Source organism: Phallusia mammillata, chromosome 5 (genome assembly GCF_965637545.1).
Source record: "Phallusia mammillata chromosome 5, kaPhaMamm4.hap1.1, whole genome shotgun sequence".
NCBI lineage: Eukaryota > Metazoa > Chordata > Ascidiacea > Phlebobranchia > Ascidiidae > Phallusia > Phallusia mammillata.
In genome coordinates this window covers 16,442,682-16,466,688 of record NC_137256.1, presented here as the reverse complement: position 1 = coordinate 16,466,688, position 24,007 = coordinate 16,442,682, and the positions used below count along the sequence as shown (strand labels likewise).

General features: G+C 36.3%; 2 protein-coding genes and 1 long non-coding RNA gene across 3 annotated transcripts; 1 reads left to right on the top strand and 2 right to left on the bottom strand.

The window, feature by feature from the left end:
* Positions 1-387: 387 nt before the first annotated feature.
* LOC145229842 (uncharacterized) lies at positions 388-3,931 on the bottom strand. The gene is made up of 4 exons (XM_080095171.1): positions 3,778-3,931; positions 3,394-3,467; positions 2,243-2,393; positions 388-1,290 (listed from the first exon to the last, which is right to left on the bottom strand). Exons 1-4 carry the CDS (start codon positions 3,842-3,844, stop codon positions 1,151-1,153), a joined length of 432 nt encoding a protein of 143 aa, XP_079951297.1. The 5' UTR covers positions 3,845-3,931; the 3' UTR covers positions 388-1,150.
* A 13,208-nt stretch (positions 3,932-17,139) lies between these two features.
* On the bottom strand, positions 17,140-19,643 carry LOC145230422 (uncharacterized). Its single transcript, XM_080095846.1, has 8 exons — positions 19,412-19,643; positions 18,899-19,352; positions 18,744-18,834; positions 18,473-18,679; positions 18,184-18,348; positions 17,838-18,012; positions 17,665-17,765; positions 17,140-17,602 (listed from the first exon to the last, which is right to left on the bottom strand). Exons 1-8 carry the CDS (start codon positions 19,506-19,508, stop codon positions 17,291-17,293), a joined length of 1,602 nt encoding a protein of 533 aa, XP_079951972.1. The 5' UTR covers positions 19,509-19,643; the 3' UTR covers positions 17,140-17,290.
* Positions 19,644-20,356: 713 nt separating this feature from the next.
* LOC145230551 (uncharacterized) lies at positions 20,357-21,161 on the top strand. Its single transcript, XR_013860680.1, has 3 exons — positions 20,357-20,415; positions 20,598-20,663; positions 21,015-21,161. It is a non-coding gene; the product is annotated as an uncharacterized LOC145230551 (long non-coding RNA).
* The last annotated feature ends 2,846 nt before the right edge of the window (positions 21,162-24,007 follow it).

Below are 24,007 nucleotides of genomic sequence, written 5' to 3'. Positions count from 1 at the left end.
CACAAGCTTTTAATGAACCATTCATATTTGACCTTCGGGATATTAGAAAAAGGGTGTAGGTTTCAATTGATGTATAAATGAACCTTTTATTTTTTTTAAATGTTGATGTCTATCACTTTCAGTCCGGTCGACTTATATCTACTTCAAAAGACGCTTTGCGCACAGTGCAGATTGATGTTAATTTCCGTCAAAAGTTTTTGATCAAAAATGTTTGCGTCAACAGTTTTGATTTTAACTAAACAGGGTGCATGAGTTCGTCACAACAACTTTAAGGGTACACCAGACCAAAAAAGGTTGAAGAGCACTGCTTTAGGCAACATGAAAAAATACACCGACCACTGTTTTTCGTATTTGTCGTTCACACACAATAAGAGCGAGGCATCAAGAAAATCAAAAAAATCGTAAAATTTCAGGCACAAAATCAATACGGTGTGTTTAGAACATTTATGTGGCCTCTAACACCTAACAAGATACGGGAGATCTATACTATGCACACAACAGACAAAGCATTTTCATACAGTTTGCTTTTTTTTTTTTTCACCGGGTTCGAACCCAGGACTCTCCCGGGGACGAATCCCGATCAGGTTTTTTTTAAGTCTGTATATGGGTCAGGCGCGCCAGACCGTTCGGCCAAGTTCCTGCCCCAGTTTGCTTTTAAAAATTCGCAATAAACATTTTCTCTTTGCGCCACCTATCGGTTATTTAGCAAACTTTGTTTGTTGTGAGTTCCTACCTCGTCGGAAATTGCACAAAATACCTTTAAGTTCATATCTATCAGTGGTGATACATCTTAAATACTGCAAATTTTTAGAAGACTATTTTTTGTAAAACAAAAACTAAACAATAAAATGTAAAAACAAAACTAAACAATTCTTTGGGCTTTAAAGGTTGACCACCCTGGTTTAACAAAACGCATGGTGTTATGACTACAAAGGAGCTCTTCGATAAGCATTTATGACATCTTTAAGTCCAATAATTGATAAAAATATTATTACATATTTGCATTGTATAATCAACTGCAAATGTTTGTTTGCTACAAAAAATAAATGGTATGACGCTTTTTAATTGGGACGTTGAAGCGGTTGATTGAAATAACACTGCGTGGAAAAGAAAAATTAAAGCCAGCAATTTTGAAACTATGAGGTATTGCCTAATTGGCAACCTTCGAGGCTTTAGCAAACAAATCTTTTTTCCACTGGGGTAATTCTTCCTGAGGTGGATTACCTTGATTTAGGGTTCCTTCCAGGACGGACGGCAAAGTTGTTTGTGTTGGAGCAGTGTTGGCATTTTCTAGGGCAAATTAAAACAAACGTTTATTTACACATAATGTTGGTGTGGTTTTGTATTGACTTGATAAATGTAGCCTTAACATACGTTTTTTAATCGGGAGGTAAATTCCTCCTTTCTAATGACAGTTGTAAATTGCTCAACATTTTTCAACTTTGTCAAAAATATCTGTTGATATTTGTTCTCAGCAATTTGTCATCTTTGGGGGATAAAAATGTGGTTTTGGGCCGTTGTTTGAACGAAACCAGTAGTGTTACAGTGTGACAAAAAGTGCGAGAAGTTGGCACTAAAAAGTCAGCAAATCACTTTGTGTTAACAGTTGACAACTTGTGACAAAATAATGTGGTATGCTTTGTGTGGTATAAGTTATATGTTGTAAGCATCGTATCATATAAAGTTACACAGTTGCAGCAATTATACTGCAAATCATAATATAAATATATTACTAATGCGATTGGATGGGAAAATATAATAACTCCCCACGACAGCCACATATTTAGCCAAATGTCGGGGCGCAAAAAAGACGAACCGGTGATTAAAAAAACCGTATCACCCAAAATTGTGATGTCCAGGGCTATTTGGGTAGAAAAAGGGTATTATTTACGAATTTTTATTACGAATTCAATAAAATTAAGTTTAAAACTTAGTTCGTTATGTAAAATTTTCAAAAACTTACTTTCCAACCCTACCCCAGTTTAGCTGCCAAATTAATAAATAATACAGCTCTTTGCGCCACCTATCGAAGTTTAGCTAAATGTTTGGCTGCAGTTGAGTTATGGCGTCAGTAGCTCTATCGACTTAATGTGCATGAGTCGCGACTCGTGAACAATCAGAAGGACATTTTCGGGTAACAGACGTATAAAATTACAACAAATCAAATTTAGCTTTTTAGTTTTAGAATTGTAAGATTTGAAGAATTTACGAACAAAAGGGGTCAAATTAGATTCAAATATACCTTTTTTATCGCTTTTGCTGTTTTTGGCTTTCGTCGAATCTGACGGTGGTTGTGACTTCCATGTACTGGGATTGTTTACGATAAAAGCAGTTGATTCTGGCTTGTCCACGCTTGTGACCCAGCGATACCGTCCTTTAGTGTCATCTAGCGGCTTAACGTTTGTTGAGATTTAGAAGATAAATAGCCCAATTTGTTTTCGCTTTTATACTTGCAATTAAAAAACAGCGAAATCTTTTTAAAATTCTATTTGACCAAAACTACATCACACTCTCCAAACTACTCCAATACACATTCAGGCTATTCAAAGGACCGCGAGCCCTCGATATAATGACAAAGGGACCGAAAAATAATGAAAAAGTTTGAGAACCACTGGGTTAAAGGGAAACTAATCCAAAACTGTTTGGTTTTTGCTGTTGAAAAGTTTTGTGATTTGTTTCAGGTCTTCCGTTCTGTAGATCCCTTTAACCCAGGGGTTCTCAAACTTTTTCATTATTTTTCAAAACGGTCCCTTTGTCATTATATCGAGGGCTCGCGGTCCTTTGAATAGCCTGAATGTGTATTTTACCAAAACGGAAGTTGATTGAAGGATTGTAGCTAGTTTGCAAAATTGCGCATCACAATGCATTTAAGCTTAGGTGTATTTATAACTTATGTATGTTCGTAAAGTTTCTAAACATGTCATACACATAAGTAAGAAGATTCGCTACCGTGCTGCTTTTGAAACTAAAAGCGGCTATAACATAAACATAAAACATAAGGGAACTTAAAAAACGGAAACGCAAGGACGTCTTGGCGTTAAATTTGTACAAATTACGGCTATAGCCTAATGTTAAACATGGAAACACTGATTGTGTTTAACATTCCTTCTTATAGCACCAGTTACCCAAGAAGAAGATCTTACGAGACCATCAAATAAAAAAGTTACTCAAAGACATTCCAGTCATTTATGAGTATTTGGAAATCCTTATGACCTTCTGTTCATACTATACTTGCTTTTCTGGATTCAACACACACATTTTATGTTTTTAATTGCGTTAAGGACGGAAGTAAAACTAAGTCGGTGGTAAAGCACTAATTTAGATATTCCTGCTTTATTTATTTTTTGATAAAAACTGTTTAATTATAAAAATTCAATCAATTAATTTACCCACCCGTTCAATTTTCCTCGGATTATACACGGTTGCTACTGACACACGTCTCTTTACTTGTCGTTCAGCTTCCAGTTCTGTAACACAATGGGTTACATTTGTCTTTAAATTTTGTTTCAATGCAAACCGAATCAACGTCACGCATATCCAATCTTTAGTAACAACCTAATTCACAAACAAAACAAATTATTTTGATAAAATGTTGAAGATAACAAACAATTAATAACTTGAAGTCAGCTTAAGAGCTGTTGCAATGTATAGTTACCAAAACTTGTAGTAGTTTTTAAAATGAATAAAAGGGTTTTGTAAAACATTCATTTCATGTCTATGTATTTGAAAAAGAAATTGTGCGCAAAGTCATATTTATGTTAGGAATATTTTACTAACCTTTTGATACCTCTGGTACAAGCTGGGCATCGCTGTATCGTCTTGCAAAACCACGATGAGCCGCCATTGTGTCACGTGATGTTCAATACGTCACTGCAATCGTAAAATCTTACAGACGTGATGTTAAACAGACCACTAGAAATATTTTCCTGTGTCGTCTATGCATAATTGGCAACAAAGTCAAAATTTCATTGTGACACATGAAAACACGAATGGATGGTAGTTTCACTGTGCAAACTAACGAAAAGAAATAAATTAACATCCTCCAGGTGTAAAATGTTCGGTTTGTCAGGGCTATATCGAGCAGCAATTTAATAATATGTTCTGGATGTGCTTTGCAAAATATTTTTACGATAGAAAAAAGATAATCTACTTCAATTTCCCTGAGCAAAACGTTACAACAACAAAAATTGCTAGATAGCTTGGTCTAAGCCAGTGTTTCTCAAACTTGTACGGATCGCGTACCACTTGACAATTTTTTTTACTGTTGCGTACCACTTAAACCTGGGTTCTTAACCTTTCGTAGTCACGGCCCCCTTTTGTAAGTCTGCGTACCACCAACGTAATTTACCGTCTTTACATGTGACTTGCATTATACGTTATTGAAGCATTCAAATTCACTTTAAACTAAGTCCTTTCTCTCAACGAAGTTTCTGTACAGTAGCGGTCAACACAACAAACCGATAAATTTTCTGGTATATGGGGTAAATAATTATAAAAAAGTAATTGTTCTTGACCTAATTAAGGTTTGTTATACTGTATACACTTGTATGTAGGATTGTAAAAACTGCTGAGAAGCTTAAAATAAATTTCTGTTAGTTAAGATACTCAACATATTTGCCTCCATGGGATCTCACGGACCCCACGTTGGGAACCATTGACCAAAACCCTTTTTTTCAAACCAGAGCTGATCAATTGGGTCATTTGTGTTCGAATTTTAGAACGGACTTGAAATAGGTACCACAGAAAGCTACTCGCCTACCACCTGAAAAGCTTCGGCGTACCACTAGTGGTACGCGTACCACAGTTTGAGAACCACTGGTCTAAGCGCTGTACATAGCTGTTTTCTCAAACCGTTCGGCTTAAACAACGATACGACCTCATTGCTGAAACTAGGTTTGTTATCTTTTCCTCTCATGCAGTACTGATCTGTTTCTGAAATTTTACAAGGAAACAAAAGTGATGGAATTTCATTTGAACGCCATAAGGCAGGAAAACCAACGCTCAAAACAAGATGCAAGTACAAAACAAAATAGCCAGAGAACCCGCAACACCCAGTAACGACAGCAAGCAAACACTGACGGATTTCGTTTTGAATTTACAACGTGCACAAACACTCTTTTTGGTCCTTGTTAGTTGTAGCTGCATTCAAACTTTGTTTGTCCCGGTTTCGGCTATTGTATCGTATAAAGGTTAACCGCCAAACTGCCCGAAGTTGCACTCTTACCTGCTTGGAAGCGTATTTCTAGATCGGACATTCATATTTCAGCACGGTTTTGTACCACGTGCAAAAGCTATTGACTGCTGCGTTACTTACTACACTTTGATTTAAGTAGAAAAACTCATAAACGTGTCAAGTCTACCTTGCGATGAAAACTATGCATCCTGCAACTATACAAACCTGTTTAATTAAATGGTTTGTCCTATTAAATACTTTGCAACAACTATTTCGTTTTTAACAGTGTATGTTTTGCAATATCATGTATTCATGCATTCCACGTCGCTTCGCCAAATACAGGTCATGCGGACTTTTTGTGAGTTCGACGTGATAAAAGGTCGGATGGTACTGTCAATATTTGTATGCCTACGTCTGCATTGTAACATCAAAAAGCGATTTTCTGGTTTGTGTAAACGTTTCTGGTTTCGTTGGATATGTTTCCGCTTGTGTTAATATCGATGTGATGTTTCATTTACCGAGACATATATGTAACACGTTTATCTCCTCAATCACTTTCGTTTTAGCTTGCGACTGCATATGTGAATTGCTTAAAATCAGTGAATTGCATAGCAAGAACACATTCTTTACTTCCTTTGTTTTGATTTTTACCACAGCTATCTATAGTATGAGGAAGATAAAAACCTCACATGCTAATCTATAAAAGCAACCAAAAGTTGGTGCATTAATGCATTAAACGTAAGGTTAACACACTTCTTAGGGATCGTTCCAATCACTTGATGCAAGTTACTGCTCTTTAAATTGGATTTATTATTTTTATTTCGATTTCAACTATTGCATTCCAAATAGGTATGTCTGTTTTGCATATACTCTCATCAGATTTAGGGTAAATCCTTCGCTCGCCCAAAAATTTGCTGAAAAATCCAATCAATGTTTTTTGGGTGTAAATACAAATTTAGCTACCAATCAGCCGATGCTGTAGTAAATGGATTCGAACTCCCTTTTTTCTTTACAGGTGTCGACCCTAGGACGATTCCTGGAATCCCGATCAGCTTTTTTGTTTGCATTGGGCAAGGTGGCCAGGACAATATGGCCAAAATTCGAAATTGAGTCGTCCTGTCCTTTACTGCTCTATGCTGCTGTTTAGCGGAAATGAATGAAAATAAATTCCGTTGTTTGATATATCAGTTTCATTGATGTTATTTTATTACAAATCAGTGCAATTGTTGAAATTTGCTGTTTGTTTGTCTGCAATAAACAAGAGATGTCCAGTTTTAGAAGGGTTACCACTACCAGATGCCCGAAATTGCTAGCGTACATAGTAACATATAACCTACAGAATGTCTCACAATTATTTTCCTTTGGGACTTTAAAGTTTACGATTTAATTGTTGTCTGTGCAGTTTTTGATGCACCCTACCTACTCGCGAAACAACTGTTCATAACAATTAATTTACAAATTTGCTGATTTTCAAAGCTAAGAAAATCCACCGGTTTTGGTGAAAATTTTTTATTGAAACCATCAGAAATTTTGATCACGCAGATATAATAACCCTATAGGGTAAAATAAAACTATAGTTTTTGGAAAACTCGTGTTACTGGCTCACATCAATTCAAAGTTACTTTTTCCATAAATTGACTTCTTAGAGCAGGGGTGGCCAAACTTTTTTACCAGAGGGCCAAATTTGCAACTGTCTTGCCACTGGAGGGCGGGATTAAAAGAGATTTACGCAAAAAAAGGTCGTAACTGGTTGCCATCTTTATTAAAATATATATTATTGTAGTATAATAACAATAAATAACACCATCTTGTTTACACTTGTATTAAATAAAAGGTTTATATATCAATGAGATAAATGCAACTGTCCACAATTTTGAAGAAGCCTTTTAAAGTCTGGAGTAAAAAAAAACCAGGCAAGGTGTTTGGCGGGCCGGATGAAACAGGACTGGGGGCCGGATGCGGCCCGCGGGCCGTAGTTTGGCCACCACTGTCTTAGAGGGACTTCACTTCACCGGTAGACTTGAATTTTTTCTACTGTACTCGACTGAACACATCCCGATGCACCGTTTGTACGTGAATACAAGTTGTAAATCTTAAGCGCTACCTTTCGGAATTCTGTTTATATTTTCATAGACTTTCAATACAAGTTTGGAATTCTAAACTAACTGACAGCAATTTTGCGACTTCGAAGTGAATACTGCTTGTGCATTTTACGGATAGTATCATGATACATTTTTGTGGAGTATGTTATGGCTAAACGAATCAAAATTGTTTAGACCGTGTCTGTCTAAGAGCACGTGACCTTGAATGTTTGTCGCCATGACACAATAGTTGTTGCATCAAATCAGCTTTTACGTAAAAAGTAATTACTGCGGTTGCAAATTTCAGTAACGTTAAAATCGGTTCGTGATTGGACGGATTTGTGCGAGAGATCGCGCTCGGTTGGCTCTCAACTATATTTTCCAGTGCCTCACCCTGACAGCAAAAGATTCCTAATATCTTCTTTGGTGGTAAATATATCTTTGAAAAATTGTTTGCACCGGAGATTTTTGAAACGGAATTACATCACTTAAACTAACCTCGAAGGTTTTTCATCAGTCATACTCAATCATTTCCAAACGACCGGTGAACACAGAGAGAAAACTTTATGAAAATTTTACAAAATGGAAAGATTTTAGGTGGAATTAGCTACAATTTTTGCCAATAATAATTTATAAATGTGTTATTAAATATTGAATGGTGTTTCACTTAAAATGTTTTTCTTTGTCTCTATGCTTGTTTTTTAAATCAAAGTTAAAACGTCCAAAATTTTACAAAATCCGTGCTTTGTTGAAGGTAAAAAAACACTTGCCCTGTCCATAATCTTCACATGATTTTTTACGTCATTGGTAACTATCAGTAATAATAAATTACACATATGAGTCACCTCAATTTATACATATTAGTCAAATTAATCACATTAAAGTGTGACAAACAAACGTGTTCAAGTATAATACACCAGTGCGCAAATTTATGATTTTTTCTCACACGAACGCACTTGCGTAATATGACAAATTCTCTGCAAATAGACTTACCATAACAAACTGAATGTTAAAATAATAATCGCTGTTTCTCCCAAGTGGGTGGGGAACGTAATACAACGTATTCGACGATTAAAGCGACATACGTCAAATGACCTGGCAATTGTCAAAGAAAGAAAGTTGGCTAAATTAAACTTGTTGAAAGTTCACGTGGGTATGACAAAATTCATTTTCACAGGTTCACGCCCGCATGTGGAATGCGCTAAAACTATGTCATTCCGTAATGCAATTTTCTGGTTTTACTGACAATCTTAAAATTATTTTTGAAAGTAATAAAGCACGTTGTTTTGCTGACCCAAACAAAGATCGTTATAGGGCAGATATTATTAATTACGCCCAAACCTCACTTTTTTGACAATCTATGAAAGTAAAGAAAGTATATTTTTTTCCACAAATGTTTTTTCTGTACGTAGTATTTCGACTAAATTGAACCTTAGGTATTACCCTGTGCAATTAGACGTTTTGAAATTAGCGTTTTTTTTTATCTTTGTTGCAACCTAGATTCTACGCAATCTTTGATTGGAACTGGAATACTCACACGTTAATCACGCCAGTGGTTTTTAATTTTTTCGAACCTTCAAATACTATTACGTTGTTGTAAAAACATTTGCTTTAATCAAACACATTCTTCAAAGTTGGGTGATTTTGCTTGGTCAATGTCTGAAATCATGTTTACCAAGTAATGTTGTCTTCTGGGTCAGTCGCCTTATAGAGATGTGTTTGTTTCTAGACCACAAACATGTTTCAGGTTATCTTGACGTATTTGAACGTAATCACGTTTCAACTTATCTTTCCGTAAATTGTCAAACCATTATTGTGTTTCACCACACAAGTTAAACCACGTGGAACGATGTTTGGGAACAGGCCAGTTATATCGCATTGATGATTTCGAAACCAGAAATAGACCCTTGCGCACTAGTTCATAACATATTTTTAACCTGACAATATTTTCAAAACGAGAACAATTCCAAAGCGATCAAACGGTGCAAGTTGCCATGGTGACCTGTGAAACACGTTAAGTGGCAATCAAAACGTTTGTGACAAAGTAACAAAGAGTAAGACGTTCAAAAACACAACTAATATTTTCTTTAACCTTTCCTTTACATGGTTTTACAATCTGACGTGGCAGTCGGAGCCTTGTTAATTAGGAAACCTTATTAACCCGTGACTCTCGTCAGTCAAAAACTCAGACGATTTACCGATTTTACTGAATCATCAAGATAATTAACCTCAGTTTTTCTGCGTTTTATCGTGACTACTCACATATTGTTTTGCTCAAAATCTCGGACTAATATTTAAACTATTCAAGCTTTCAGGGGTTTGCAATCAGGAAATATTATTGCGTTCGAATTAGTTGCGAACGCGTCACGTTTTGACGTCATAGCAAGGTGCGTAAACGTACGTATTTTGACCAGTCTTTCGCTCTTAAAAATGGAAACATTACGAGGCGATTTGTGACAAAATTTTCAGATTTCCCTGACCGGGTATTTGACGCACTGTGGCTTCACACACATAGTTCGCCGCGTATTATTATTTTTCAGGTTGTTCGTGTTTTTATGTGTTGTGGTTTCAAAGCGGATGTCGGTCGTTTGTCCATTTCAAATCGAAGTGCACTTTGCAGATTATAAAAAAATCCATTTAGTTTTACAGGCTGTTTTTATCCGTAATAAAACCGTTGTGTTTAACATCGTATTGTCGATGTGAATACTGGCTTGCGGATACTGTCGTTCATTAGCTCAACATTATCATATTTTTCAAATCATACATTTGTAACATATTAGACAATAAAAATAACAAAGTGGCTAAATAGCAAGGAGATTATCAAGTCATCCGTGTTCACAGCTAAAGCTAGCTAAAGCAAAGCTGAAGTAAAAAAGCCACACCTACCCACAAATATCTCGATAGTTTGTGTGGTATTTGCACCCATACCGCACGCAACAGGAAAGCTAGGGCCGGGCAAAACATCACGCATTGGCCGCTTATCGCACGCTAACCACCTGCGACGGACCTTTCGAGACGCCCACTCAGTCAAATCTCATCATTTTCATGCACGTAGGCATAAAAAGCAACAAAATATTACCGGTTGTGCTTTCAATGCGGTTGCGTGTCGCCACTGGCCGGTAAGATACGCGATCTGTACAGCTTTTCCCTATGAAGGAAAAGTTGGTCTCGCTCGACGTGTCATGTGACGCCGACAAAATCAACATTATGATATGGAAAGTATGAATGCGCACGCACAGGTATCGCACCCACTACCTGATCCTTTAGTCGTACTTCCGTGTATCGTATGTCGGTTTCTTTTCCGGCAGCCTTCGCTATATGTGGTTGGATTAATGGGGTTAAGCGCCGGTCAAAGTGAGGTGGAAAATATTAAATTGATTACTCACATTTCTGTATGATAATTGTAACTCTTTTTGAGAGATTGTGATGCAACTTTCCTATGCCTTACTTTGAAATGGTTTTGACGACAGCTTATCATGACAAACCGAAGCTTTAAATCGGCATTTTAAACTTTTCAAAATCTTTACAACGATTTAAAAAATGTGATATTTCGGTGCGTCGTTTAATTGTTTACGTGCTGGATTAGTTATTATAAGCGTTACTCGATTCTCGAAGCGTTTAACTCTATTGCTTTTTTATTAGTGGTAATGTCACTCCCTTCGCAAACAACTATCCATTTACTAAGGTTTTCCAGCGCACGTGACAAGTTACGCAACTATTTGGAAGGTTACCTATCTGGAGGCACACAGCACGTGGTTAAAACACGTGTTACGGCAGATGGCAGACAGTTGCAGAAATATCCAAAAAGAGATCACAAAAATACTGGCATTTGTGTCCAGATTAGTGTTTTAGTCCCTGTATCTTTTGATGTTTGTGTCAATAGTGACGTGCGGCTTAATATAAGGTAAATGGCAAAGTTTGAAGGCATTTTTAGCAACCAATGACGCTGTAAAGAGCCCTTAATGTATCAACAATAAAAGCGAACAAAAGCCTCCTGCACGCGTGTTTGATAGAGCACGACATTTCGGTGAAGTTCAGCGGCCCCAACAGAGAAATTCGGACGTGTTTCATGGGATTAGAGTCCCCGAAATAGCTTTGCCTAATTGCCAACGTTTCCGAATGCCACACGAAACAATCGTGCGACTTTTGAAGCAAAACGTTCGAATTTTACGCACGGGTAACCACCGTTTTCGTAGTCTGTTATTGCTTGAATTTTGTAAACAACTTTTTCCCCAACGTACAAAAATCTGCTTCCTGCTTAACGATGATAACTTTGTAATTCGGATGCCTTTAATTTTATACCCCTATACCCTTAAACCTAGGACGAACTCCCCAGCCATTTGCTTGTTTCACTTACCACAGACAGAGTATCCACTCAAGTCAAAATTAAACGTCTACTAGCTTATGGTACGTCTATCAGATCGTTCAGGATTGTTTAAAAGCAAAACATCTAGCAAATAATTCCAACCCAGTAAATTTCAACAAACGTATGTGCGGCTGTATACGGTCATCGTCTCCTAAAATATGCAAAATCGAATCTTTTCATAGGTGTTTAACCGCCAGTTTTTTTTTTATCTTTGCACTAAGGTGGGTGGCTACTAGCATACTAACTTGCATTGGTAACAAAACCTAAGAAACTCAGTTGGAAATGACCCTAAAAATGTAAATAGTGTTCCCTTTCAAACCGTTTTGCTTCACACAATGTCGATGCTAAATCACTTTGTGGTTTATGGATGATTGCATTGCTTTATTCGGTTCAATAACTACAAAGCGATGAGCTCAATTTTTGTTTACTGATTTTACTGACATCATAAATCTATCACATTACTCGTTTTGGATATTTCTGAGTAAAAAGCGATGTATTTCAATGTAAAAATGTGCTTACTATGTTTCGCAGTCAAAATACCAATTTTGAAACCGAACCATTTCTCACATGAAACAAGTGCGTTTTTCTCAAGGCACGCTTTCGACGGAAGGCTTATGACTGGGTAATGACCTGGGTCAAACAAAAAGCCCCACTACACTAAATGGTAAACGTTTTCTCCTGCGGGGTATAAAAAGAAGAGTTCGGGTTGAGATGGCACATACTTACATCCGCGAGGCAGAAGAACCCAACAGCAAAAAGGAATCTCAGTGTTACAAATATGTTCTACAGTCGGACAATGCTATTATTGTTAACGTTGTTAATTCTCATTTGTTACGTCACTCGAGAAACAGAATCAATGCCTGCAAGAAAATACAGGGTAAGTAAATACATATGTTTGTATTAAAGACTTTAAAGTGTTGGAAAAAGGTTTCGGCTAATTCGGCGAAGAAAATGCATGTTTTGTTCTATACATAGGTTTCCCTAATCATCAGTTTTGGTTTGATTTTTGTTCTGATATTATATTTTACAAAAGCTGACTGAATTTAATTTCACATACTCAGCGGCCAATAACTAAAAGCTAGCTCAATATGTGATTTGATATGTGTGCGCATTGGCAGTTTTTTTCTCGATGTGTTTCATGTAAGTAACAGAGTATTTTTTATTACAGCGACTGCCGTGTAAAACTTTGTTTCTTGGACAAGCTAAATCGCGTGCTTCAGCCATGAGAATAAGGTGGGCAATGAAATATTTTTTTTGCTTTTTTGTCGTGCTATTTTGTTATTCGGGTAAACTTTCTGGAATTGTACGTTAGGAATCAGGAAACAAAGACAATAAAGACAAATCTTATATGGTTTAAAAGTTAATTGTAAGCTTATACCAGGCGAAACAGTGGTTCTTAATCTTTATCAGTGCTGGATTAACCATTAGGCAAAGTAGGCACGTGCCTACAGGCCAGTCAAAAATCCAGGCCACTTTAAAATGCGTAGAAATTTAGCCATGTTTCAAAAAAAATATTTTGCGATCCGTAAGATTGACCTCCAAAAACTAGTTAACGCGTTTTCAATCGCAAAAACGCGCAAAGTTGTTTTTTAGTTAGGTATCTGACCACGTTTTTGCACGGTACCCTGTGTTATAGTTGCAACAACGATCTTTGTGACACTGATTTGGCAACACTGATAATTCTAATTGTTTAATTGTCAACCCTGATTTTCGGGCCACTTATAAAATGTGCCTACAGGCCAGCAGACCCTTAATCCGGCACTGATCTTTAGGGTGTACTTTTCACTAAAATCAATCACTAATGTTAAATTGTTCCCTCGGTTATTTTCATGATATTGTTTTCAAAAAATTCAAATTAATAATAATGGTCTTAATTCGATTTAAAAAATAGTTAACTTTGAAGGCAAATAATCAGATTTGTGACCTTAAATATTTCAGTAAAACTTGCAACTACGATTTTGACTAATACAATTTCCCTATTCAAAAAGCTAACCGAACGTGATCTTAATTATTGCAACAAATAGGCTAAATAAAACTTATCGTCATATATATTTGATAGGAGGAGGAATGCTTGGTGCAGGACAAGGAGTAAAATGCAAGTACGACGTCACCTTGATTACTATTTGGATCGGTTCCGTCTCAGTTAAAACTCTGTTTTTCTAAAACACCCAGATGACCATTGGCTATGATTGATATTTATTTTTTTACGCTTGTTGTCGTATTGTGAGCTACGTCTGGACCTGCAGTACGTTCTATGTGCAATTTTTGTTTCCATCTTTACTGTCTTTTTTCGAAGTAACGCTATGCCTGCTCTTGGCTCCATCTTCGGGGAAAAATTATTGCCTTATTTAAAAAGTTTTTACTAGTTCTGTGACGTTATGTTGTAGTTTTGTTTCTCTTTTTTTTACAATGTTGTTTTGTGCGATTGTCGATATAAATACATGTTTTTGTACACGTATATTAGACTTTATTGAGCCTGTGTTAGTTTTTGGTGTTTAAAAGTTACACATGTGCATGAAAATCGTTCGGGCACACAAAGAAGATTTTAAACAAAAGTGATTGACCCACACCGGGCTACAGTCGTCCATGGTGTACCGGAGATGTAGATGACCGAGTTTTATGAGAGCATTGTTGTTGCAAATTTGCGAAACCTAAAGCCATTTTTTGGCTATCCGTTCCCTAAACCTGAAATACTAGTCTGAGATAGAGTTTAAAAACAAACAACTGAGATATGCAATTTTTATCTGTAACACAAATGTATTACTTCGCAATTAAGGTTTCGTTTAAAATTTTAAGGCTGATCTAAGATGCCAATGGCGAACACGCAAACTCATTTATTTTACACGCGTTGGGAACCATAAACAAGTTCTTTTTGAAAAAGTATCCAAACATAGTAACGCATGTGCACATAGAAAGTCTTTAAAGTGCGAGAGAACATTTTAAGGATTCTGTGGCGAGAAAGCAACCAAAGCAAATTTTTTCGGGATAGTATACCTCCGATCAAACGAAACCCACTTTTCAACCATTACTGTCACTTGTCCCACTGATGTTTAATGCTACATTAAATTTACCAAAAAGCGGTTGATAAGAACAAATCATCACAAAGTGCCATCACATGGTGGCGCTGATGATTTATTGTGATAAATTTTAGTCAACGGAACAATAACTCTGACCCTGTTTGGTGGCTGATACGTTTACATTTTTTGACGTTTTAATATTTTCCATGTTCAACACACGGTATAAGGTAAGATTTGAAATAGCATTAACGTGTTTCTGAGTGACTTACCTGACAAGGAACGTTTGTGACCTAAATGTTGAGGAGCCGTAAAAGTGGGTCAAGTCAAGTCTAAAATCAAAGTGAAGTGTCCTACAATTTGAGTGATGCTTAGAATATACCAGGTATGTTCCGGCGTTTAGGATCGCAACCACACGCACGTACAGCAGGTTGCATAAAACGGTGGTTAAACCGATAGGTTCTGCTGGACAAACGAAATCCGCCTGAACGGAAACACCAGCGCGGTTCCTTGGAACGTTTCCTGTGATCCGGTAGGCCAGTGATTCTCAAACTTTTTTAACATGTTTTATAACGGTCCCTTGTCATTTTCTCGAGGACTAGCGGTCTGTAAAGCTGAATGTATATTTAAGAAATCGAAAGTTTAACAAACAATAGTTATTTTTTTCACTTTTCAAAAGCAAGATGCAGAATAGAAGTTATAGTTTGCAAAATTACATATGACAATCATCCTAAAGCAATGTGACATCACAGACAAAACCAAAACATCGGGATGGTGCAAACCGCAAACCATAGCATTTTTTATTATTTTACTCTGATTTACATAAACATTAATATCAATTGTTAATGACTTCAAACTTTCGTCGGTCCCCGCAAAGTTGCTGTATAGACCCCAAAGGGCCGCAGGCCCCAGTTCTACTTTTTTTCACAACCTTTAGGTCTGTTAGAGTTTGTGGTCAATGTTCGCCAAATGGTTCGACCTATTAGTAATTATATATCTATCGGTGCCATCACGTCTAAGTAATCGCGCGACTTAGCCGATCAACAACAAATACTGGATGTTAGTTTTGTAATTAAATTTCCTGCAGTGTAAAAATGCACTACCTCGCCACTTACTGAACTTGTTTGAATTGTCCTTTTAAACGTTTTTAGTCAACAGTTAACTACTAAAAAATGAAATTTCTTTTAACGGGAAATATAAAAAAAACATAAAACCAGAAAAAAGACAGTTCGTCCCAACTTTTTTTTTTTTTCACAACGGTTTTAATGAAAACAGTAACCTTGTTGTTTTAGCGAAAAAAATATTTCTGCACAAATTTAGCAATGTCTGGTTTAATGCAACCCCGGTACTTTGTTCGTTGTGTTAAAGTAGGTCAAGCTTGATTGTCTAAGGCAGTGGTTCTCAAACTTTTTTTGTTGCGACGCCCCTGGACAAGTTTTCTGGACTTGCGACGCACCAGCAAATAAAAGTTAATGAGGAAACTTATTATTAAAGTTGGGTTTATTGATACAACAACAAAAAGCCACGAAACAAAACTTTTCTGCGACGCCCTTGGAAAATTAAAGCGACGCACCAGGGCGTCGAGACGCACAGTTTGAGAACCACTGGTCTAAGGTGTGTTATTTACCTTTGCCCCAAGGCAGTCCAACAAGGCTGGCAATTTCTGCAAAAGTTCACCGATGAGTCTGCGGTTTTAAATCTTGATCAACTTACGCAGACACCACCCAAGCGCGTTTGACAACCCGGCATTTCGTGGAAGAATTGCAAAACTTTAATTAGCACTAGGAATTCGAGCGGTATAAAATGACCAGAAAATACAATTCCGTTCGTACTTCACCAGCATCAAGCAAAGTTGATAGACCTTCCATCATCTGCTAACAAGTAAGTTTTAAGTTCTTTATAAGTTTTATTTCCATGTAGGAAACTATATGCGTTATATACACAAATTTCAGAAACATTGTTTTTGGACGCGAACATAAACGCACATAGTTTCTCAATTACTGTTGGGACACATTAAATATATTCTTCAGTTTGCCATTGCTGCTGGCGTTTTAAAGGATAGTAGCGTATTTAATTGTTAAAAACAAGTTTTGGGGCTGTTTTAAAAGTTTTGTATTTGCAGGACACCGCCATGAACCACAAGATCTTTATGATTTTCGCCGCAATGGCTTTTTTCTGTGTTTTCACAACGATCCGTGCTGAAAGCGACGGTACAAGTTCAGAAGAGAGTAGTGGTGAAGCACAAGATCCGACTCCAGAAGTATCAACCATGCACTGTAAACCAAAGTGGGCTAACACAACCCAAAAAAATGGGTTGTCATCACCCAATTTAATTGGGTAAATTGGTTGAGAAACCCAACTAAAAACATTGGGCAAAGTAAACCCCAAATGTTTTTGGGTGAACTCCCAGTTTACTATTTTTTGCGTTAATTAAGGTTTTGCTTTTTTTTGGTAAAAACGTATAAACCCAAGCAAATATTTGCTCACTGAACCCACACAAACATATAAGCTGAACGACCATTTCCGTTTTATTTCACATGGTCACATCACAATTTTTTTAAATAATGAACAGAAACGAAGTGTAACCCTACATTTCCACCAAAAAAGTTAGAAAATCAAATACTGTACACGTCACAATGGGCAAAATGCATGAAAATTACTGAGATGTTTCCAAACTTAGTTTGAGTTCTTTAACAGAATGATATGGAGAGTTGTTGCCAATTTTTAGAAGATATGTTTGAAGAAAATAGAGTGCTTTCACAACATGAGGGCAATATTCGTAATTAAAGACAAAGTAACATGCAAACAAGGATAGTAGCCCTTCTACAACATTGGTGGTTTGCAGAATAACCTGGTTTTCAGCAAAAAGCAGTATCTTTTGTGGATCAGCAGCATCTCCATATATGACAAGAATTGGCTGCTGGCGATCACCAAATGCATTTTTTGTGTCTTCAAACGATGTGTTAATCTGCAACATATGAAATGTTATGCTGTGTACATACATTAAATGGTGTGAAAATGTTTACATACTGGGCATATATCCAATAGGTAACGGTCCTGGCTAAACTCTCGTTTTGTATTTCCTGTTAGTAGACAACACACCAACAGAATTCCAACAGCAAAACTCAGATCTGTTCACAAAACAAATGTATAGAAATGATCATTTGTTATGGAAAGTTCAATCACAATATATTTCCACTTACCATTAAACTTGTCCATTTCATCAGGAAGCATTTGGAGAATTCGCTTAAGATTTGCTGATTTGTAAGGTTTTTCAGATGCAAATTTAATTACTTTTGTAAATAATACATCTCCAACATTCCTTATTTCTGTCTCTGAAGGTAGAGTGGGCTGCAGTCTTTTGAAGTCACGGATCAACTAAAAAACACATTGTTAATTATGGTTTGTTTCTATTGAAAAGAAAAAAACATTTGGAATTTTAGCAAGTTAGAACTTAAGTTCAAAAAAGTTTAGCACTACCGTATGCCTGTAATCCAACAAATTCTGGCACTGTTTTATAGCATTTTAAAGAATCTAGATAACACTCACTTCATCATAAGTAAAAAGTGCAGGCCATTGTTCCATGAGCTCATTTGGTGATGGTTTAGTGTTTAGTATGTAGTTGCACCGATACAAAAATGTTGCCTCCATTTTTTCACAAATTGTTCGCTTATTGCGACAGACAGATGGTTTTTTAAATTCATCTTGTAAAATCTAACAAAAGTAAAATGTCAATTGATACAAAAATGTGATTGTTTTAATTCTGTCAGTTAACCATATTAACATCAACATTAGCAAACTGGTAGTTGACCCAAAGCTTACAACAACTGATACTGACTTCTTTGTCTTCTTTAAATTGTTCCTCATTGGATTCTGTTTCTAGAAGTCCCACTGATGATTTTCTACGCTTAACACATGTTGTGTCTGCTGTCCCAGAAATGTTGTTGTATTTTCTTTTTGAAAAACACTTGGGTGGACTAGATAACTTTCTCATCTGTTTCATTTGGGAATTTATTTTGGAACTAACTTTTCGGAGCCAGAATTTCTGTAAACAATGGTGGAAGTTACATAAAAATAAAATTAGTGACAATCACTGCTGTTGGTTTTACCTTTGCTGCATCTTCATCTAAACCAACTGTTGCTTTACCAATCTTGACAAATTCTTGAATAACCTTTCTTCTTATTTCTGCAGTTGGGTATCTGCATAATACAATACTGTTAGGCCATTTTTAGGCATGATAAATTTGGAAAACACTTAACTTGCCTTTTATATCTTTTCATTACTGTGATTAATTCTGTTGTTATTTCACTGGTACCACATTCTGTAATTTTTCCAGTTCTTAAAACTTCTTTGGCATAAAATCCGAATCGACACAATTCAATTGGAAACACTTTTGGCACTGGTTTGCACAAATTTGGTGTAAAAATATGGTGGGATGAGGATGGCACTTCATCACTACTACTGTTGGAAAACTCATCAGATGTGTTTAAAGTCAGACTGCTATCTTCTGTGATGTCACTGTCTGTTAGTGGTACTGTGTCAGAGTCAGAATCTACTGATGTGTCCATATGCAATGCCCTTTCTATCTTTTCCCTTTCACGTTTTTCAGAAAACTTGTTAAAAATTCTCAACAGGAGCCCTCTTGGAACCTCCGCAAATGTTTGAACTAGCAAACTGAAATTAGCCACTGCTAAGGATTTTCCATCAACCAGGCTTTCTATAAAGTATTATAGTTTAAGGACCAATTACAAAGTTATTCTAACAAAAAATATTTACCTGTAAAAATGTCGCATATCTTTTGTGTCTTTTCCTCAGAAACACCTTGTAACGCTTCCTTGACAATTATGATAACATCGCTATTCGATGAATCCATTTTTAAATTGTTTTATTCTAACCTAAATTAAGCTAAAACATTCAGTACAAAAACCGACTAAACACGACAAACACCATAGTCGCTTGCAACAAACACACGTGATCCCGTTCGCGGGCTTTTGCCACCAGCCACGCCCTAAACGTGGCACTTTGTCCGAAGCTTCAGAAGACAATTTAACGGATCACCTTTTTCATGTGTTTTTTGAAACAACGTTTGATTGGATAATCCCTTAATATTCACATTTAAATTTGTGTTTATCCTTTTGGACCAAATTATTATGTCCTGCAATGAAAGCAGAGAACGTTCAGGACATTACTGACGGCTTGTTTAAAATCGTGTAGTTCGTCGTATACGCATTAACGCCGTAGCGAGTGTTTTTTTTTCGCATATTGATTGCAAATGGGTAAGCATCAGTAAGAGAACCATGCCAAAGCAGTTATCAAAGTGGCTTTTTTATAGTTTGCGGTTGCAATAATCTGTAAGCATTGAAGAGACACGCTTATAGAAAGTATTCGTTTGATAAAATATGCAAATTTACTTGCAACAACTGACTTTTTTTGAAAATAGTTTTGGCACTTTATCATTTTTACCCTAATCATTTGGGTACATTCAGTTTTGTACACTTCAAAATTTGGGTAACAATATAATTTAGGTACATTCTTGCATTACTTTATCACTTGAACCCAAATTATTTGGGTAAATGCGGTTGGGTACACATAAAAGTTTGGGTAGCAATCAAAATTTGGGCATTTATTTGACTTACTTTACAGTGTAAACCCAAAACACTTGGGTGTATTTTTGCAAACCCAACTTTTTCATACTGTCTCTACCCAATTTGGTTTGCAGTGTGTGTTACAACGGAACCATGATGCCCTATGGCAAAGTGGCATGCGATTTTTCGACTCAGGTAGGTATTTACCAAGGTGATGGATGATACAAAAAAATTGTCGAAATTGGTCTTAATTTATTTTTATTTTTATCTTCAATAAATCCCAATTAAAGAAAAAATTGCACTGTGTAATGAAAGCAAATGGTGCACAAAATTAAGCGATGGTTATAAGAGTTACTACATTTTGCTTTTTCATGCAGGTGTGCAAGACCCTAATTGAGGGAGAAACTATTACAAAATCTTGTGTCCTTACAGAGAACTGCATGGTGTGTTGAGTGATTTTTTCAGTTCTTTTATTTTAGAGATAGAACAAAAACATTATTCTGTAATCTGATTTTTGGTATACGTTGAACTACTGTTCCGCAAGTTGTGTTGTTGACAATCAACAACAATATTGTTAGTTGTTATTATGGAACGATAAAAATCGAAAATAATAATTTGTAGCAACATATCTAAGGTAATAATTACACATTAATTCATGATTTATTGTGCCGAAAAAGCCTTTTTTGTATACATATGTAAATTTCAAATTAAATTCATGCCAAACGACCGTATTGCTTCGTTTACGATTTATAATTTGCCACACTTCATTGAACCATTTTTGTTTTCATTTTCAGGCGGGGGACATGTGCACTTGTTGCAACACCAACTTATGCAACTAATCAATGAATGGTGTCAAAGTTCTAGCAAGAACCTTCAAAGCTATATGTGCACTTTGTACCTAACATGCTGAAACAAATAAAAAATCGCAATAAAGCACTTCAGTAAAACTCGTTTGTGTTTTGACAGGTTGTCTCTTTTTGAAAAGTTTTAGTGCATTTTGAGGGTTTGCATTATTTTCAACCCTTCACATGTTTGACGCAACAAGATTTTATTTAAACTTTAAAACGATTAAAGCACTTACATACGTTAACATTTAAGCTTTTGGTTTAGACTTCCTGGCAATTAATTTGCAATATAGGGCCATTACATTATAGCTTACTATCGATTCGCCAAGTAGAGGGACATAAAAATGTAGCCTAGTGAGTGCGTCAACTAAAAACGTATATTTGGTCGGAATCGACCCAACCGTGAAGGCATGCAGAGATAACAAAATGGCCGAAAACCGTGTCTTTGTTTAATTTTCCAAAATGGCAATTTTTACTTGAACCAGACATGCTGTCAGATGTTATTTTTTACGAAAGAGGATTTAAACACAATTTGTACTTCTACGTCCAGAGATACATCCTACTTAGCAAAAATACCAATGATTTTTTATACCGTTATAGTTTTCATAACAGCAAGAATCTGAACAAAACGCGAAGCTTTGCTGTGAAAGGATTGGTCTTCAATGCAAGCTACGCAAACGCAACATCATACATTCAGGAACAAACTTTGGTTTATTTGAGTCATGCAACGGTCTTTTACTTTCTTTGTTTCCCTTTCTTTGTATCATTCGCTCATTGCGTAGTTCTATTTCGGAACCCACTTTAACCCAACTAATGTAGATAAATTATTTAAAGGTGAGGTCGAAACGGAAAAGATATACAACGGACGTGACACAAGTGCTATTTTTCTAATATTCACGCTAATAACAAAATGATTACATCACTTATCGACTCATATGCACTTGCCTTGAATTGTTATGAAAATGAAATTTGGAAAACTTGGCATGTTAAAACTATGCCGTCCTATGTAGGTATTTATGGCCTATCAGTTTACCAAAAAAGTTTCAGAATGATTTGCAGGGATAATGCAGCAATTGGGTTTACCATGCAGTAACTATAGGCTAATGGCACAAATTGTGCAGCCAACAAAATCTGAAAATAAATCGTAAAGAACTTAAATCGTTATTTGCCATTAATTACTTGCGTGTTATGTACTAATTACATGTTGGAATGGATCAGACAACAGTGGAGAAAACCATTAATCCATTGTCAAAAAATCGGACAAAGTCTGGTTTCCGTTTCTTGTAATGCAGTTTAGTCGACCATAGCTGTGGTTTTGCATGAAGTTTATTTCGGTTTTTAAGGTCAAGGTTACCGCCAAATATTAGCTTACTGACGCAAACATTCTTTTCGGCGGGATGTATCAAGTTCGTGGTTATATACAGCCATAAGTCGGATAACAATTGGCAGTTGATTATTCCTCACCGGGCGTTTTGAGTTAACAGCGGAATGCATGAACCTCAAATCTTAGCAGTTGTGGTGAGAGATTATGAGAAAACCTGCAAAACCGGACAATTTGGCCGGTCGGGTGACTTTGTCGTATGTGTTTTCCACGAGGCAGAGACTAGAATTGTATTTCAGATGCCTGAATTCCTTGTACAAAGATCGCTATGTCCACGAAAAGTGTTTGTGGCTGCCTCTAGAAAAATGATACATTTGAAGAAGTAAAAAAATCATAATACTAATAAAGGGCCACAAAACGCAGTAGCAGACATATTCTCTTAAATGTTACTGGATTGGGTCTATTAATTGTGGCTGCACAAATGGTAGGTTTTATGCCACAGTTTGATTACCCAACTCATTAAAGCAAAACTGAAAACAAACATTTTAAAGCTTTAACAACATTTTGATCATCTACCCTAAATAACTGATCGACATGGTCACGTGGTGACTATGCATTTGGTATGTAAAGACTAGCTCATTGACTAGCTTTTGTTACATTTCAAAGTTTCATCACACCAAACTTCAGACAAAACGATTAGTCAAGCCGAATGGGCTCCTCTAAAATACACAGCAATGAAACTAATGAAGATGTACACTCTTAGGGCTATTAGGGTCGGGATGAGGGTTTGTAATTCCAACAACATTATAATTCATTTTTAGATCCCTTTTGAACCCAATATTCTTACAAGCGTTAACAAACGGTACCATACGGTGTTTTGTAGGCTACCACCCCCAACACATATGAGAATATTAAGCCCAAAGAAGGTATCTTAAATTAAATTATAGTGGTATTTTCTTAAGCCCTACTTGTCAACTTTTTTTAAGTTTAGATTGCGTGGTTTGCGTATGTTGAGAAGATTGCGTAGATTGCGTAGTTTATAGAGTAGGGGTCGGCAACAAAATTCCGTTTTTACAACAAAACAATATGCATAGAGTTGTTGGTTTAAACCAGTGTTTCTCAACCTTTTTTCTTGTACCGCCCCTTTTACGTGTTCGTTATTTATAAACGCCCCCCTCAAAACTGACAAAATATATGCGATTTTATTTTTTGTTTCAACAATATTAATGCGATAATTAAGAGCCCAATGTTTAACAAGCTATTTTTTAGCACTTATTCATAGATTTTCTAATGGTTAATTCAACATGATACCACTAACTACATACAGTGTTCATTGCTTTTAGCTTGGTACACGTGACGGGCCAAAACTGCAATTGTTTTGTTTGGTCGAGCACCGAGCATCTCATCACGTTAACGCTCGGTGTATTGTGACGTCCTAAAACGTTTCCAATTCCCTGTTTTTACTTGCCCCCTTTTTAGCCCCCAGGGCCGTATTTAAGATGTATGGGTCCTTTCTGCATAACACATAAGGAAAGTCAAAGCCAAGTGAAACACCAACGTTTTTTATGTAACAAACTGCAATTGAGAGTGTTAACACCATTTGACGTTTTTGAAAACAGTC

Coding starts and splice junctions, on each gene's coding strand:
- LOC145229842 (XM_080095171.1), bottom strand. CDS start 3,844: ATGGCGGCTCATCGTGGTTTTGCAAGACGATACAGCGATGCCCAGCTT. Junction 3,468..3,777: donor TGTACCAGAGGTATCAAAAG/GTTAGTAAAATA, acceptor ATTGTGTTACAG/AACTGGAAGCTGAACGACAA. Junction 2,394..3,393: donor ATCCGAGGAAAATTGAACGG/GTGGGTAAATTA, acceptor ACAAACGTTAAG/CCGCTAGATGACACTAAAGG.
- LOC145230422 (XM_080095846.1), bottom strand. CDS start 19,508: ATGGATTCATCGAATAGCGATGTTATCATAATTGTCAAGGAAGCGTTA. Junction 18,349..18,472: donor AATTTAAAGAAGACAAAGAA/GTCAGTATCAGT, acceptor TACTTTTGTTAG/ATTTTACAAGATGAATTTAA. Junction 17,603..17,664: donor ACCTATTGGATATATGCCCA/GTATGTAAACAT, acceptor CATATGTTGCAG/ATTAACACATCGTTTGAAGA.